At 35.7% G+C, this 17254-nt stretch overlaps 1 protein-coding gene across 1 annotated transcript in view; it reads right to left on the bottom strand.

Moving 5' to 3' along the window:
* Window positions 1–17254, bottom strand: part of ADAMTS19 (ADAM metallopeptidase with thrombospondin type 1 motif 19) — a 253226-nt gene that overhangs the window by 104837 nt on the left and 131135 nt on the right. The window contains exons 9-10 of the mRNA XM_064595853.1: window positions 5257–5397; window positions 3678–3828 (exon numbers count right to left, since the gene is read on the bottom strand). Of these exons, the coding sequence (XP_064451923.1) occupies window positions 3678–3828; window positions 5257–5397 (292 nt within the window). The remainder of the gene's footprint in view (window positions 1–3677; window positions 3829–5256; window positions 5398–17254) is intronic.

Below are 17254 nucleotides of genomic sequence, written 5' to 3'. Positions count from 1 at the left end.
AAGAACATCACTCCTACCCTCCCAATCCCTGGTTTTACTCCTTATTCTTCTTACCTGGGTTTACACCTCTCCAAAACATTTATTACCAACTGACATGTTATAAATGTATTTGCTAAAATGTATTTATAAATGTTTTCGCCTGTTTTTTGCAACAAAAATGTAAGCTCCATGAAAGGTGGGGTCTTTGTTTCCTGCTCTATTATTAGTGTACAAAGCTGTGCTTGAAAAGTAGTTGGAACTCAAAGAAATATTTATAAACCAGTGACTATATTTGTAAATATTCTCTTCAATGGCTCTATTGATCTAGGTACTACACTTTGTACTCTGCACTAATTTGGAATTGAACTCATGATTTTCAGGAGTTGTATCAGAAAATGATTGTGGAATCACAGAGGTCCATTCTCTTAGCTCTAAGACTCAGAAAGATAACATAGTCCAACTTTTTGTTTTATAGAGTGTGTCTTAAAGAGAAAAAAATTTTTGACTAAGGCTACACAACTAATAAGAGGCAGAAGCATTATTAAAGACTGGGTTCATGGCCCTCCAACCAGTGTTCTCCAATCAAACCCTGACCCAGAGGTGTTGCTTTTCCACAGCAGTCCAATTCTTTCAGGATTGTTTTAAAAATAAATTTTAAGAAATATTACACACAGATAGAAATAAAGAAAAAACTGATTTTATCAATAAAAATGTCAGACACATAAAACTTGAGGGTAAAAAAAGAGTATTTCTGAATACCTGAAACTTAATTTTATTTACAAAATGCCTAGTTAAAAATACAGCAACATCCTAGGACACTGAGAAATACAGATTTAAAATCCTATAATAAACACTTACATTTTCAGAGATGGAAGAAACTCCATGCAGGTAGGTTAGTGAGAAATAACATATAATAGAGGAGAATAGCTTAGAAAAATAAAATAAGTCAATTAAGATATTTCTTAACCCTGATGACGCAGATGCTATAGCAGAAGAAACGAAGTCAGTTAAATAAATAGGATATGATTTATGATTTTTTTTTTGAGACACAGAGAGAGCATATGATGGGGTGTCAGGGAAGGGCAGAAGAAGAGGGAGAGAGACAATCTTAAGCAGGCTCCATGCTCAGTGCAGAGCCCAATGTGGGGCTTAGTCTCATGATCCTGAGATGATGACCTGAGCTGAAATCAAGAGTCAGACACTGAACCGACTGAACCACACAGGCACCCTGGGATCTGATCTATGATTTTAACCCTTAAAGAAGTTTGAGTTCCCTAAGAGGCAGTAAAGCACAGTGGTCAAAATGTACTGCATTGTTTGGATCTGCACCTAACCCTCCCTCCTGATGGGTATAAGAACTTAACAGTTATTTAACTTCTACAGGCCTCAAATTTTGTTTGTAAAATTTGTTGTAAAACAGGGCCGAGTAATAACTATGGCATATAATATCTATAGGAATCAAATTAGATCACAAATATAATTAATGTACTATGAGGCATTTTTTGAGAGTTCAAAATATTGTAGAATGGTATTAGTATGATTTAACTAACCGCAATATAAAATAATTTCTAAAAGCTCTTAAATACAATGCTTGTGAAAAATAATCTAAAATTTACCAAAATCATGTTTGCAGTTGATCATTTGCAGAGTTTTTCTAACACTTGGGGTGCCTTCTAAAACATGAAAATTTTACATTTATCAGCACTATCAATTCTCTGTATCGCGTGAACTGAAACTACCTCCCACATAATACTACAATGGGGAGCAGAAAGAGCCTAGTCTGTTTTCCAAAACAATGCTAATCTCAGCACGCGGAAATGTACCTCAAAACACTCGTTTTGCCATGAAGATTTAAGAAAGAAGACTATAACCCACTTTTTTGATTGTCTGAAGGCCCAGAATGAGAACAGTGAACAAGAAGGTCAGGGAGGTATCAGGGGCAGATTGTACAGAGCCAAGTTGCCTACTATTGAATCATCACACCTGAGACTAAGTCTCAAGGACCTATAACTTTGCCACATACAAACCCTTGGGAACCAGCTCACAATCACACACCTACACCAGCAGTTCCCTTTTTTTTTTTTTTAAAGATTTATGCCTGTGTGTGTGTGTGAGAGAGAGAGAGAGAGAGAGAGAGAGAGGAGGGGCAGAGAGAGAGAATCTCAAGCAGACTCCACACTGAGCATGGATCCTGACGCAGGGCTCGATCTCACAACCTCAGATCAGGACCTGAGCCAAAACCAAGATCAGTTGCTTAACTGACTGAGCCACCCAGCCACCCTGCCAACAGTTCCTTTTGAGCTCCACTATTGCCAGATGGATTCTATAGTCTACACATTTTTTGACATGTCACATTTAAGGCAGCTCCAACTCCTTCATACATTCACTTATATTAATCTTAAGTCAAACGCTCACTGAATGCCTACCATGTGCCAGCCGCTGGGCTAGATGCTGGAGAAATGCTCTCTGCCCTCCTGGAGCTTACCCACCAGTGTGGGAAATGGATAAGAAGAAAATGGTAAGTAAAAAACTCCTTGGATAAGAACCACAAAGAAGAGAAAAGCCGTATGCTTTTTTACTTATAATGGATTTTAATTATGCTGCTAGTACTTCAAAACAGCATTATCTTCAACAAAGCCAAAGTCCTTTGAGGCAATCATAGAAACTTAGGTAGAATGAAATACAGCTACCAACTAACTCTAAGCATGACTATCAGTTTATTCCTGCAATACAAAGTGTGTGTGTGTGTTTGTGTTTGTGTGTGTGTGTGTGTGTGTTGGGAATAGGTGGGAATAGATGGGCAAGTAGGGGATGGGCAGCCAAAAGAAAAAAGAAAAGAAAGAAGGGAAAGTAAGAAGAGCTAAAATTCTTATATCAATTAAGAAGGTCATTTTGCTCAATCTTTCAGACTTCATATTTTCTAGACTGATACCATTTGCCTCTCTGAATAATTAGTGACCATTTGCGTATTAATATATAGATATTACAAAGTTTACCATCATATATTTACCCCTTTCCTGTAGTTCAACTATTTAAAAATGTACTCTCTAGTTTTTGTTCTGGTAGAACATATTTTTAACACTTTATTTTCAGGGTTAAAAGATATAATTCTTCCTCTCCAATTACATGTTCATGTATCTTTTTTTTTCTTTTAAAGATTTTATTTATTTATTTGAGACAGAGAGAATGAGAGGGAGGAGGGTCAGCGGGAGAAGCAGACTCCCTGCCGAGCAGGGAGCCCGATGCGGGACTCGATCCTGGGACTCCAGGATCATGACCCGAGCCGAAGGCAGTCGCCCAACCAACTGAGCCACCCAGGTGCCCCCATGTATCTTTTCCACTATATTTTCACCCGGTTACCTACCATGTAAGAAAGTAAGAGATTTAAAATAGAAGCACTGAGCTGGCACAATATAAATACTTCCTTGACATCAGTGCCCATTTTTGAAATTGAAATTATTGGGTCATTCCTTCCTGACTTAGATTACATGTCCACGCCTTATTTCTATCACTTCCAAAAGTGCTAGGGGAAAAAATGCAATAACCTTTTCTTAGAAAATCTCTCTTTCCAAGATTGGGGTGCTCTCAAAAGAGCCACAAACTCTGAAATAAAGTTACCTTTCCCACCTCCAATCAATGCTTCTAAACAATGAATGTGAACATACACTTAAAAAATCGCATCTGGACACAACCCTTACCTGCATCTCTTGACAAAAGGAAGCCAATGGCCCAAAGAGAATCTGACATTGCTCGTCAGCGGTGTATGTCATCCCTGGCAACTTGGAGGGAACCATCACGGAATTGACACTCTGGGGGTTTGTCTGTAGCAAGCAGTTACTTGCCTTTGACCTGGCAAAATGCAGATGTGTGTAAAATTTTGAATTTCATGTAAAAACTTGTTGTAATTAGCATAGCAACAGGAAACATTTTTATAATGTTAAATATATGTTCTTACTTTGATTTATAAGTTCTACTGAATATCCATAGAAATCATCCCCTATATGAGAATCATTTATATACAACTATATAAGATAATCCTAATAATAATAATATTCAAGTTAACAGAATGTTTTGGATTATAAAGGTCTTTCATAGGTCTTTCCGCTAATCTACATAACACGGTAAGGTGATTATTATTATACACACTTATAAGATGAAGAAGCTCAGACTAGGAGCGTAACTTGCCCAAAAATAATGTGTAAAGGTAAGAAATCAATTATATTTGGGGGCTGAGAGAATATATGGAAGGCTCTGTCAAGTGAGTATTAATAGTACCGATATTTTAGTATTTGACATTGTAAGACAACTTCCATTTACGAGGTGACATTTAATTTTATCATGCATCTGATTCTTGTGAAGGCCATACAATATCACGCATGTTCCTTAGGAACTACTCAAGGGTTACTGTTGCAGTGAGGTGGTGAGATTAGGTATTACAGGCTCTGCATACTGTTCTCTACATCATTCACAGAATGTACTGCACATAGCTCACACCAGAGGTATGGTATGGTAGAAAACACTGTATTTTGGTGGATTTTCATATTCATTGAACAGAAAAAACAGGCTTGCCAATTGAAATGGTATGGAAACCTGAATAAAATTTATCTGTATAGTGAACTTAGCTAGCTAGGTGCTCCTCTCTACCTTCGTGAGACTTGTGCATACTTGAAACATCTCTCACTCACTTTGTATATCATGTACTATTTCAGCTGCTCCTTTAATACCAAAGGGATAAGTAAATAACAAGGGCTTTAAAATGAAAAATAAAACAAAATAGTATTTTTCATTTCTTTTTCCAACAAGAGAGAAACTGCTCCCGCTGTTGAAAGTGGCAAAGACGAGAATGAGGACTATTATAATGGTGATAACGATGTATTAATGAAAAAAATTCAGAGTTTAGAAGTATCACAATGGAAGAGTGGAGCTTGTGTTAAAGAGGTTCTTTGTGATAACGGATGTGCTGAGTGATGAGCAATGAGAATGTTTCCACGGGGAAATTTTGAAGAGGCAATTAAATACTGTGACAGATAATTTTCCAATCTTACAAATCATCTTGCTCATTCTTTTATAAGAAAATGTGGAAACTAAGAAGCAGATGGGTTAAATAATATGTTCCAAATCACACTATGAGTCAGTGGGAGAGCCAGCATTGGAACCGACTGCCTTGATCCTTAATCTGGTGTCCTCTCCACTCTACCGTGCCACCTTCCCTGGTTGGTAGCAGAAGCAGGCACAGGTAAACATTGACAATACAACAATAGTAAATGACCTCAGTACCTTAGAAATCTTTCCAAATCTTCCTTGCTACATCGGGACCATGAAACATCACCAAGATTTTGTCCTTTAATCCATTCACCAGACATGATATGAAGACCATCAGCACATGATGGGTGGTCATTGTCATGATTAATGCCCATGCTGATTCAGAATATAATTAAAATAAAAAATTACATTAGATAAGTATGTTTTAACTTTTTTAATGGCAATAAAATAACAGATAAATACTTAAAATAATGGGAGATGAATTGGTTTAAAAGGTCAAAAATAAAACCAGGTTTCAGATTGATTTATTTTTTAAAATTTTGTTATTTTGTTAAAGGCAAATATTTTTATTTAGTAAAAAACATTTTCCCAATCTATCTGGTAAATAACATATTTAGTCACCTTTATCAAAATGATCTGTAGATAAATTTTTCACAGAGTAGTATATATGAAACACATAGAAATAGTTAAGCTTCTATTCAACCATACAAAATTCTTGTTCTTGCCTGGAGATCCTTTATTCATACCTTCTATCAAATCTGAAACCACATTAAAACTATTATTTTCCCCATCTGCTTCATTAGACTGCCTTCTTCCACTCATCATATAACAAAAACTGTCCCTGGGAAACCTTCCCATTCCTGGCCATCTTTATTTTTTCTAGTGAATCTTGAAGCTGTTGCTTTAAGTTGAAACTCTATTTAAAAATCTGACTTATCTCCAAATGGATGTACTAGGAGAATGTTAAATTCAGTATGTGGAAAAACTGCTCTCACTATTTTCTCTTTCAAACCTCTACTTATTCCTATATTCTATTTTTCCTTCACTCTCTTCTTTGTGCCTTTGCTGGCCACCCAGTCTGCCAAATCAAGAATCTTCAGGTCATTTATCCCTTCTCTCAGATCATCATCCCCCCAGGCTATTTTATTTACTCCGTGTGAGAGGGCAAGTCCTGCCAGTTCTACTTCCCAAATATTTCTCTCATCTGTCACCTCCTTTCAATTCCTTTGTTACTATTAAAAAGGATTATAAAGTATTTAGTCTCAACAATTATTACGGCGTTATTGGGCTCCGGGGCTCTAATCTTTACCAACATTCTCTCTTTTTCTTCTACTCTGTCCCAGTGAAGTTAATTTAAAACACAACCCATTGCCATTACCTTCCGCATTACCCCTATGGCACTTCCCAGCTCTCTAACATGGTACAAAGTCTCTTTATCTTCTTCCAAATCCTTTACTGCATTTTCTTTTCAGTAAATGATTTCTCGTGTCGCAAACAGTATGTTCTTTCTTATTCTTTTACAATTAATTGTCATTTAGCATTTTCTGTGTGTCACACACCATACAAATGGGTTTATAAGCTTGAATTAAAGACTCTACGAGGTAGGGACTATTAAAACCCCATTTTTGCTGATGAGAAATAACTTTCCCAAGGTTCTACAGTGAGAGAGTGGAAAGTGGTGAAGTCTGTAGCTAGGTGGCTGCCTCTAGAATCATGTGACTGGCCGTGATACATTTGGCATCTACGAATTCCATTCCCTCTCCTGCCCTGTCCAAAGTGTCTCTCCTTCAATGTCTTTGCCTGGATGAATTCTACTTTATCTTCAAGGATACTGTTGATTACCTTCATGAGGTTTTCTTTCACTAACTTCCATCTTATGTATGTGTACTCTGTCCTAACATCGGATTCTGCAGACAACACTGTTACAGCATTTTCTACATTGCATTATCCATTTTAACTTCTGGTTAATGCTGCAACTTCTTGAGGATAGGAACTTGCTCATCTCCCTAAGATCATGGCATACTGGAATCATACTCTATAAACCGTACTTAAATGCTGAATCAAGTCACCATGTAGAATCACTTCTATTGCAGGAAAACGTTCATATAATCCACACTGAATTCTCATAGTGAAGGTTAATAGTGAAGACACAGGGGGAGGAAAGGTTTGATTTTGTACAGGCCAAGTTTGGAATGATGGCAGGATAGTCAAGGGTTCCCTTTTCTCATTCTGTATGATCTAGATAATAAAGTAGTCCTTTATAGTAAAAATAACAAATAGCTAAAATATCTACATTATATTTTAAAGTGTTAATAAAAGAATTGTGTGGAAGCTGCTAAGGGAAATCACAACTAGACTACGTATGTGTTCTCAAATCAAAATAAAAATTTTCATGATGATCAAATTACTTTTTCATTGAGATGAATTAAAACTTTGAATCAAAATTGTTATATTTAACATGTTTTGAAAGAAGAAAATATGGCTGGAATAAGTAATTAACTTCTGAGTTAAAAATAATGAATGAGGAAATCACTGTTTGCTAACTTTTGAAGACTCCAAAAATTCTGGTCTAAATATAACTGAAAATATATGACTGAATATCATTTTCCATATTTTCATGTTAGAAAAATTCAGCTCTATGTTGAATCATATTTTTCACTCCTATTCTAATTAATGTCTTTAAGGTCTGTATCAACACACATTAATAGGATGACTGACAGACTAGGAAGATAAATGTTTTTCATACTTTAATAATAAAGAGGAAAAGTAAGAGGTGATGTGGAGTAGGTATGGACCAGTTTAGTTACTGGGAGGTGCGGTGAAAGATGTTGAAGTTGAAAGACATGTGAATTCTGTATCTCCCGCCCCCTTATTCATGGGACTAGAGACAAGTAAATAATAATAAAGAAATGTGCCTCGGTTTCCTCATTTATGAAATATACTTTCCTAACTGGTTGTTAGGAAAATTACATGAGGATGATGTAAAATGCCTGCACAGTGCCTGGAATATATATATAATGGAATATATATATAATGATTCTTTTAATGGGGGCAAGAAGTCAGAGAAACCTCATCATTCTAGCTTGTCAAAAAGCACAAAAAGATAAACATCATTATGTGAAATTTGCTGTTATTTGTAGAAGTTGCTTTGGGGAAGTTGTGGACTTTAAGGAAAAACCAAGTAAAGAATAACGGCAAGAATTTACTTTGCTTTGATGTTAAATTAAGAAAAGAAATTGCTGGGGTGCCTGGGTGGCTCAGTCAGTTAAGCATCTGCCTTTGGCTCAGGTTGTGATCCCAGGGTCCTGGGATCGAGCCCCGTGTCAGGCTCTCTGCTCAGCCTGCTTCTCCCTCTCCCTCTGCCTGCCACTCTGCCTACTTGTGCTCTCTCTGTCAGATAAATAAATAAAATCTTTAAAAAAAAAAGAAATTGCAAATAAGGCAGAATCTCACAAAATTGAATAAAATGCCTTCATGCATTTCTAATAGTACGGTTTGGACGCAGTCCTTGCCAGGATCACTGTCTCACCTCCACAAGGGAGGAATTCTGGCAGCAACACACGTTGCTGGGTGACCCTGTTTCATCAACAGCCACTTGCCCTGTGGAACATGCTCAGCTCTTCCATCTGTGGTGGTACAGTCTGTCAAACCATACACAAATGCTATTACTTCTGAAAGCAACTGATCTTTTTCAGAAACAATAAAACTTCTTAAACAATATGTCCATTTGAGAGAAGGAGAGGTTTTGTTTCCAAGATTTAGCAATTTGGAGATTTTCCCAAAGTAGTGTAATGTGATTTTCCAAATTGGGAAGATTACAACTTCTCATCCAGATGATCATTTTCCTTTTGGGATCCTGATTCTCATGTAAGAAATTAGCTCTAGCCATGGAGAGATCTGATGATTCAAGCATTGTTTACCATTAGTTCAATTTTCCTAAAGCTATTTAACTTGTAACAGAAAAGATTATCATTAAATTGGGATGGGGCTTTTTTTTTTTTTCTTTCAACCACACATCTGGAACTGTCAGGAAACATAGCTTAGTTCTGATTCTACAGATTTGAAATAAAACAAACTGTGAACCTTTATCTGCACCAGTCGCTGTATTAATCATTAACAATGATGATATCACTTGATCCTCACAATATCCCCATCATGTTTCTATTATCATGACTTCTATTCTATACATGAGGAATGGGTAGAGGTTAATGGTGGAGTTGGGACTCAGAGCCAGGCAGTCCAAAGGTCAAGCAGAGAGATCTCTAAACAACCAAACCAGAGTGGATCAAAACTCTCCATTTATGCATATGATTTTTTTTTTGTTTCCTGAATAATTTTAAATGTCTCTTCTCTGATAGCAGAAATACACCTCCAAATATATAGTTCTAAAACCAAGTCCCATGCATTGTACGGAAAACATTCTTGAAGTAAGACATTAGCAACACCTCTCCTCATACTGTGCAACTGAGCTACATTTTAATAATCTCAGTTTAAATTCATTTTGACAAAGAGCCTTGGGCAAATAAACTCTCCACTAACATTGTACATGGTTGTCAAGTCAACTGAAAAAATATTTTTATCTTATAAAACTTCTCAACTTGTTTAAAAGTCACTGCCAGGAAGTTTTGTGATATCCTGCGGAAAGCTGGAGAAACATTTGGATTTTGAAGATGGTCCCTTTTGATGTTTAAAGAGTTAGAGAGGAGAACATTTATGAATTCACTCACAAATTTTGCATAATTCGGAAAGGATCAGATTTGTAAACAGTAGTTCTTTAGAAGAGTAAACTTTTTTGTGCTAACTATATTAAATATTTTGTCATGGTGTATTATTTCCCACTAAAAGCCATATATTATATGGAAAATTTTATTTTAAAAAAAGAAACAAACTGTCACAATGTCTAAGTGGAAATGTATTATGTTTCCATGAAATGACAATTTCATACAATTCTGTGGCTGCATCTGATGTGATTGATATAAGTTCACTGCTCATGGGAAAAAAATCAAAATATGTTTATTACTTTTTAGATTTTAAGTAATTTTAATCACTTAAATTTCAGTTTTCATAAAACAATTAAATATGAACTTCTATTGGAAGTCAAAAGGCAAGGTAAAGCAAGTCAGCCATGGTGTCAAAAATAAAAAAAAATAATAAGTAGAGGTACTGAAAGTGAGATTCCTTTCGACTTTGCTGTACATTATAAGACAGGTTTATCTAGGAACTGAACAAACACTTGTTGAGAATGCACTGTGTGCTGGATGCTGTACTGAGCTGGGGTCATAAAAATTAGTAAGATCCACTTCCTACCCTCAAGGGGTTTACCATCTACTGGGGTTAGGACACACTATTCTTTGCTCTTAGGAAGCGAACCCATGCCTGGATTCTATTAGTTCTATATTCCTTAAAGCTCTCCCACCTATCCCGCCCTTTCCACAACTAGTTATATCAACCAGGACAAGAGTTAATTCTCCTCACTTCTGGACTCTCATAACGTCTGTCTGACTAACCTCATGCCTGTTAACTTTTTGCTTTATTAAACCATGCTTTAATTACTTTAGCTTGTTATGAATACATTAATACAAAAAACTAGTTTCCTAGACAATTTTTTTTTTTTGAGAGAGAGAGAGAGAACAGGGTGGGAGGGTAGAAGGAGAGGGAGAGAGAGAATCTCAAGAAGACTCCCTGCTGAGTGCTGAGCCTGAGGAAAGGCTCAATCTCATGACCCTGAGATCACGACCCTAGCTGAAACCAAGAGTTGGATGCTGAACTGACTGAGCCATCCAGGTGCCACCCCACCTTGCAAATATTTCAATATTCCTTGACAAGCAGTGATACTGAAAATGTGAATAATGAACCATGTACGTCAAAATCCTAGGGCATGCTGATGTTGGGTTAGTTAAAATGCAGAGTCCTGGGTCCTGCCACAGTGGATTGAAAGAGACTATCTAGAGATAAGGCCCAAGAAACTATATTTTAACTTGTTTTCTGATGATGCTTACTCAAAATTTGTAAGAAGCCATGATCTATAGGACAAATACCCAAGCTTTTATCTTATTTTTCAAGTGATCTGTAAACTGACTTCAACCTAATTTTTATTAGAACAGTTAATTCTGCCTATCTTTTTGCACAATCCCTTCTTATCAAAATGCTTTCCCCATATTATCTATATTTACAAATGCAACCCAAATTTTAAGACCTTATTCCTATATAAAGGATTCTTCAGTAAATTCTAGCATATATTTCCCATGATTGTTAACTTTGGTGGCTTTCCAATATATGGCAGGTATACATATCAGAACTACCTTCTTTTTCTGGCAAATTTTAAGTAATACATATAAGCTCTTGCCATCTAGAATTTAAGTGCTTGGACAACAAGAATTCTTAACATTAAATAAATGTCTACAGACTTACCAAGTGATCGAGAATCGGAGAAGCAACTAAATATTCTGTAAATTTGACAGCAAGTTGAAACTAATGTGGCCTCTTCCTGACTTAGAGAAGTTATAAGCCTGAAAAGTCTGTAGAGGATCTGCTCAAGGAAGGTTGCTTGCCTGACTCTGGACCACACATTTGCCAAGATACATTAGAGAAATGCAAACAGAAAGCCAATTCTTATAAGACCCTTCATTAGCTGGGTGATTTTTTTCCCCTCTTCCACCTACTCACTCTGACATCCAAACCTACATTTGGAGAGAGTCTGTTGTGGGAACACTGCCACATCTATACTGGCTGAAGGCCCATTATGATTATTAACTTGGACAAACTACTTATTACTCTAACTGGTATCACTGTCTAAATAAAGTATCAAATGCAAAAGCTGTGTTAGTGGTCTATAAGGGTCTCTATAATAAGGTCACTTCCTGCCAATCCAGTAAGAATTCTGAAGGATGTGAATTCAGTTCCTTGAATGAAGAGAGACATATATGGCCAATGGAAATTGAAGATCTCCTTTTTACATTACAGCTTTTCATAAAAACAAATACACTACTACTAATTATTATTATTATTCATGCTCTCTGTATTGTGTCAACCACTATGCCATGCAATTAAAGCATGAACAATCAAACAATGAACCTTGAAAGGAAAACTTATCCAAATTGTAGGGATGAAGAAAATTAGTACAGACACATTGACTTGCCTCAGGTTTATTCACTGAGTAGCTGGCATGACAAGAATTCAAGCCCAAGTCTATTGCTCTAATATGTTTTCCCTAGCACCTGCCCACTGAGTAGTTTCTAATCTTAACCAAGGCATGTGTACCTCAGGAAGATACTTGTGACTTTGGCTACAGGGAATCCTAAAGAGTACAATGTGGTAAAAGAGCACAATGTAGTTACATGTGGCCATTAACAATTTTAGTGGGTCAAGGAACATTAATTAAAGAATAATTAAATTTGAACATTTTAAGGAGCAATGGATTTCTAGGGGTGAGTAAGGGTATATTTATTTATTTATTTTTTACTATTACAGCAATTTGTTATTAGCTACTGCATTCCCATCCTAATAGTCCTAGATTATGATGTAATGCCTTTATCTTCACTTCTCATTTACTTTTTCCTGTTTGTCTACTGACCTTTAGAATATATCTTCTTTCTTATCGTAGATGCAAATCAATGTAGAATGAAAAGCAAAATTTTTACTCCCTTCTGAAAAGTACTCTTCTGGCAAGCTGAGAGAGATTAGGCAAATTTAGGTTTGACAGCATGTCTCCTGGGGCATATGCTAGCTTCTTACTGAATTAGCAGAATTTTAGATTAAATAATCTAACTAGCTGAAGTGCTGGATTTGACCTTTCCAAGTCCCTGACTTCAGAACTCACATGAAATGTTGGATAAGCCTGTACCCAGACTTCAAGGTAGATTCATCATAACTGATACATAATGTAAGTATTGCATTTCCTAATAGTTAATTTTATATAAGAATACAAAATATCATCAGGTACCAAAAATATCTTGCCATATTTATATTTATATAGTTATAAAACTACACATTTTTTTTTCTCTCAGTTAAGGCAACTGCATTCCTTGACCCAAACTAATTCCTCATTTCTACTTCTGGAACTCAGCTATCCTCTACTTTGAATTTCAAGAGGACTGCCCAAGAGATGAGCATTTGTACAACAAATGCTTACTCATTCAAACACATTTAACGTACAATGCACTCAACATTGTGCTGTGGGAGAAGAAAATGTATCAGACAGTAAGTCTGTTTTCAAAGAGACTGCTGTTCAGTAAGATTTGTGTGTAGCAGTTTGTAAATATCAGTACAAATCAGTATATATTAGAAATTAAGTGGTATTTACAATAAACAGTACAAAGGAGCTAAATAAGGAAATATTTTTCCAGCCAGACTTTTAGGTCTAATTTCAGAAAAGTGATAGCTTTTGCCTTGGCCATTAACAGATAAGTAAAATTGCAAGAGATATAAATCAGTGGGACTGGGAGTTGAAATAAGAAAAAAGCATTAAGAAAGACAAAGTTTGAAAATTATGGATTGTTTGCATTCATGAAATAGAGAAGTGGATTATACAGTGAGAAAGGTAGGCAGGGACCACTATAAAACTCATGAATCTAAGGCTAAGTAATTTGGAGTTCACCTGGGGCGCCTGGGTGGCTCAGTCATTAAAAGTCTGCCTTCGGCTCAGGTCATGATCCCAGGGTCCTGGGATGGAGCCCCGCATTGGGCTCCCTGCTGAGGGGGGAGCCTGCTTCTCCCTCTCCCTCTGCCTGCTGTTTCCCCTGCTTGTACACTCTCTCTCTCTCTCTGTCAAAAATAAATAAAATCTTTAAAAAAAAATTTGGAGTTCACTTATTAGGAGGAAAAGGGCAATAAAGATTTCTGAACTAATGGGTGAGACAGATCCGAAAGATAAAGTGTTACAGCGTAAAGACCAAAGAAGCAGGTATTGCAATAGTCCAAGCCTGGAAGAATGACAGAAGTAACAGACAGATGAGATTGGGGGGATGGGTTAGCCTGGTGATGGGTATTAAGGAGGACACATGCTGCATGGAGCACTGGGTGTTATACACAAACAATGAATCATGGAACACTACATCAAAAACTAATGATGTAATGTATGGTGATTAACATAACATAATAAAAAAATAAATAAAAATTTTAAAAAATTAAAAAAAATTAAAATGAAAAAAAGAAAAATGAGTAAAATTTGGCAACTGATTATGAGAGGAATTAAGGGGAGAAAGAGTTAAAGATGTTTCAGATGTCTCAACTGAAGAACTGACAGCTGATGCCAGTAACAGAAATGCAGATATCTGAAGAAGCAGGTCTGGTCCTACCCTTGGTTCTATTCCAGGCAAAATTTCCAGCAGATTATGTAAGCAAATGTCATTGATTTCAAAGGCTTGTTAGTTCACAAGACATCTGCATTCTTGGTATGCTAGCAATACTTAAAACTTTAGCAGGTGCCCCAAATATTTATTGCCTTCAAGGAGCTAACTTTGCATATTTATTGCCTCATTATCCCAGTTCTGAACAAACTCCTGAATTGCCAATTTTGTGGAAAAGCCGGGGCTCCACGCCAAAGTTCAGTTAATATAGACCAGTCTTTTCCCCTGGTTCAACAAGTGAAACAAAATCCAAAAACACATAAGCATTTTTTTGGCCATATCAAAAAATGTTCTGTGTTTTTATAATGACGTGATTTATAATTTCCCCTCACTTATGTAATTTTATCCCCTTATGTATTAGATTGCAAAGTGAGCAATCTAATTACCATATGAAAGTCTTCATCAGTAAATAAATTATATATGCTTAATGCACTTTCTTTTAACTTATCAAAATACAGAACTCTGCTAGAGCTTTTTTATTTTCTTGACAGTTACAAGTCCTCATAAATGTGCTAAAATCAAATTACAAAACTGTGTCATAGACCAATCTCAAGACAAACAGTTTTGTCCACAACTTTAGGACCCTTGGACTATTTCAAAATATAACATACCTTAAAAGGGCATTTTCTATGTATAGGAAAAGAAAGTACTGAGCCACCAGATGCTAACGGCCAAAAAATAAGTATTGTTTTATTAATGTAAAACAATGACCATTCTCAAGTCTTTAGGATCATTTTTATTGGCTGCATGTTTTTTAAGTAATGGGACCAACTTTAGCTACTGAGAAAAACGTGAGATGTTCAACTATTCTAGTAAGCAGAGAAACACAAATACAAATTAAATTAGAATTTAAAACGTGTTATACTCAAAGCTGGCAAAAGGAGCTGAAAATGTAGGCACAAGCAGTCCTCTAAATTTGGAGAACTATTGCCCACATGGCCTCCAAAAATAGTGCGGCACTTTATACTCCTCTCAAAAATGTATAAGAATATCTGTTTCCCCACACATTCCAACGCTTTATACTCACACTGTTAACAAAATATCATTTAATAGCTCTTTATTGAGCACATAGAAGGGTGTTAGACAATGTTAAATAACAACAGCCACAAAAAAGAACAGAAACAAAACACCAAAACAAAACAAGACACAGCCCCTGTCCTCAGGAACCACAATCTAATTAGACACCGAGAGATCAAATAATGATACAAATAATGTAAACATACAACAGTGAAAAAATTAGGAATGAAAACTACAGAGAGCCTATGAGAACATATGTTAAGAGATTTAACTATCCATAGAGTACTTTTGTGACGAAACGATCTGAAATAAAGTAAGAGAAAATGGGGAGGAAGGCAGGAGTTTTCTTGCCAAGGGAAGGAAATGGTCCTTACAGTGGAAGTAAATATGGATAAGATTTATGTAATCTGATAGGTGAAAGGAGAATTGCTGTGGTCTGAACTGGCATTCTATGAATGATGCTAAGTTTTGTGTTTGTTTTGTTTTGTTTTGTTTTAAATAAAAGCCATGGATAGACCTCCATGAGCTGTGTGATGCCATTTTTTCTAACGGGGCTTTTGTCATTTTTTGTATTGATATATATGAGCTCTATTTATACTAAGGAAAATATTACTTTGTCATGTATCTTGAAAATACTCTCACTGATTGTGATTTATCTTCTGACCATTGTATTTCTTCCCTGGCAATGATATTTGAGTTGTTAATTTTATGTGACTTTTCCTTAAATATTTCTAGATTTTTTATCTAGAATGACAGACATTCCCTAAAGACAGAAAAACAAAAAAAAAGCTAACAAAACAAAAAATGTCAATGTACACAATCATTTTGGTGTGTTCTGATATAATATATAAGGTATAGAATCAGATTCCTGTTGTATTTGTATACTTTTTTTTTTTTTTTGAGAGAGAGAGTGCAAGTGTTTGTGGGGAGGTGGGAGAGGCAGACAGGGAGAGGGAGAGAGATAATCTTAAGCAGGCTCCATGCCCAGCGTGGAACCCAATGCGGGGCTCAATTTCATGACCTGAGATCATGACCTGAACCGAAATCAAGAGCTGGACACTTCACCAATTGAGCCACCCAGGCGCCCCAGATTCCTGTTATTTTTTTGACTGAATGATTCATTTCTTTCTACTGATTATAAGTGCAGCTTTTATTATATGCTACATTTCTACATCTTTTCCTACTTATAAGTTTACTTTTTTTACTCTCTCTTCCATTGACTTATTTCTTTAGTCAAGCACCAACACAAACTGCTTTATCTATTATGAAATGTATTAGTATCTGATAGAGTTCACCCTTCTCCTCCCCATTGTTTTTTCTAACAACAAATTTCTTATATTGATTTTTCCACATGGGATATAAAACTGATATCTCTAATTAAAAAAAAAGGAAAGAAAATTATATTGGCATTTTTGGGCAGGTCATAATAAATTTATATATAGATAATTGTCATTTTATAATATTGACTGTTCCTACCCCAAACCCGAAAATGCCTTTCCATTTATTTAAACCACTTTTATGACTCTCTGCGTGGATAAAAATTCTTCTTTTTGTAAGTCTTGTACATTCCTTTGTAAGTATTTTCCTAGGTATTTTATCTCTTTTATTTTTGTGTTATTTTATCTTTTGCTATCTTCAATATAATTGGATTTTTTTTCTTTCTTTATAGTGTCCAAGTGGCTCCTGCTTATATACTGAAAAGCAAAAATTTTCATATACTTTTGTAACAGGCCAAAAAAATTCTCTTGTTCTAATAGAGCTTTTTTTTTAGTAGGTTGTCTTGAGTTTTCCAGTTATACAAATAATGCTCATTTTGCCATTCCTTTCTAGTTTTAATTTTCTTTTAAAATTATGAAACATTTTCATGA

The sequence above is a fragment of the Mirounga angustirostris genome, unplaced genomic scaffold (genome assembly GCF_029215605.1).
Source record: "Mirounga angustirostris isolate CCGP_5_RB_7025 unplaced genomic scaffold, mMirAng1.0.hap1 SCAF_7, whole genome shotgun sequence".
Classification (NCBI taxonomy): domain Eukaryota; kingdom Metazoa; phylum Chordata; class Mammalia; order Carnivora; family Phocidae; genus Mirounga; species Mirounga angustirostris.
The sequence above is the reverse complement of the archived record's forward strand: the minus strand, read 5'-3'. Positions and strand labels throughout refer to the sequence as shown.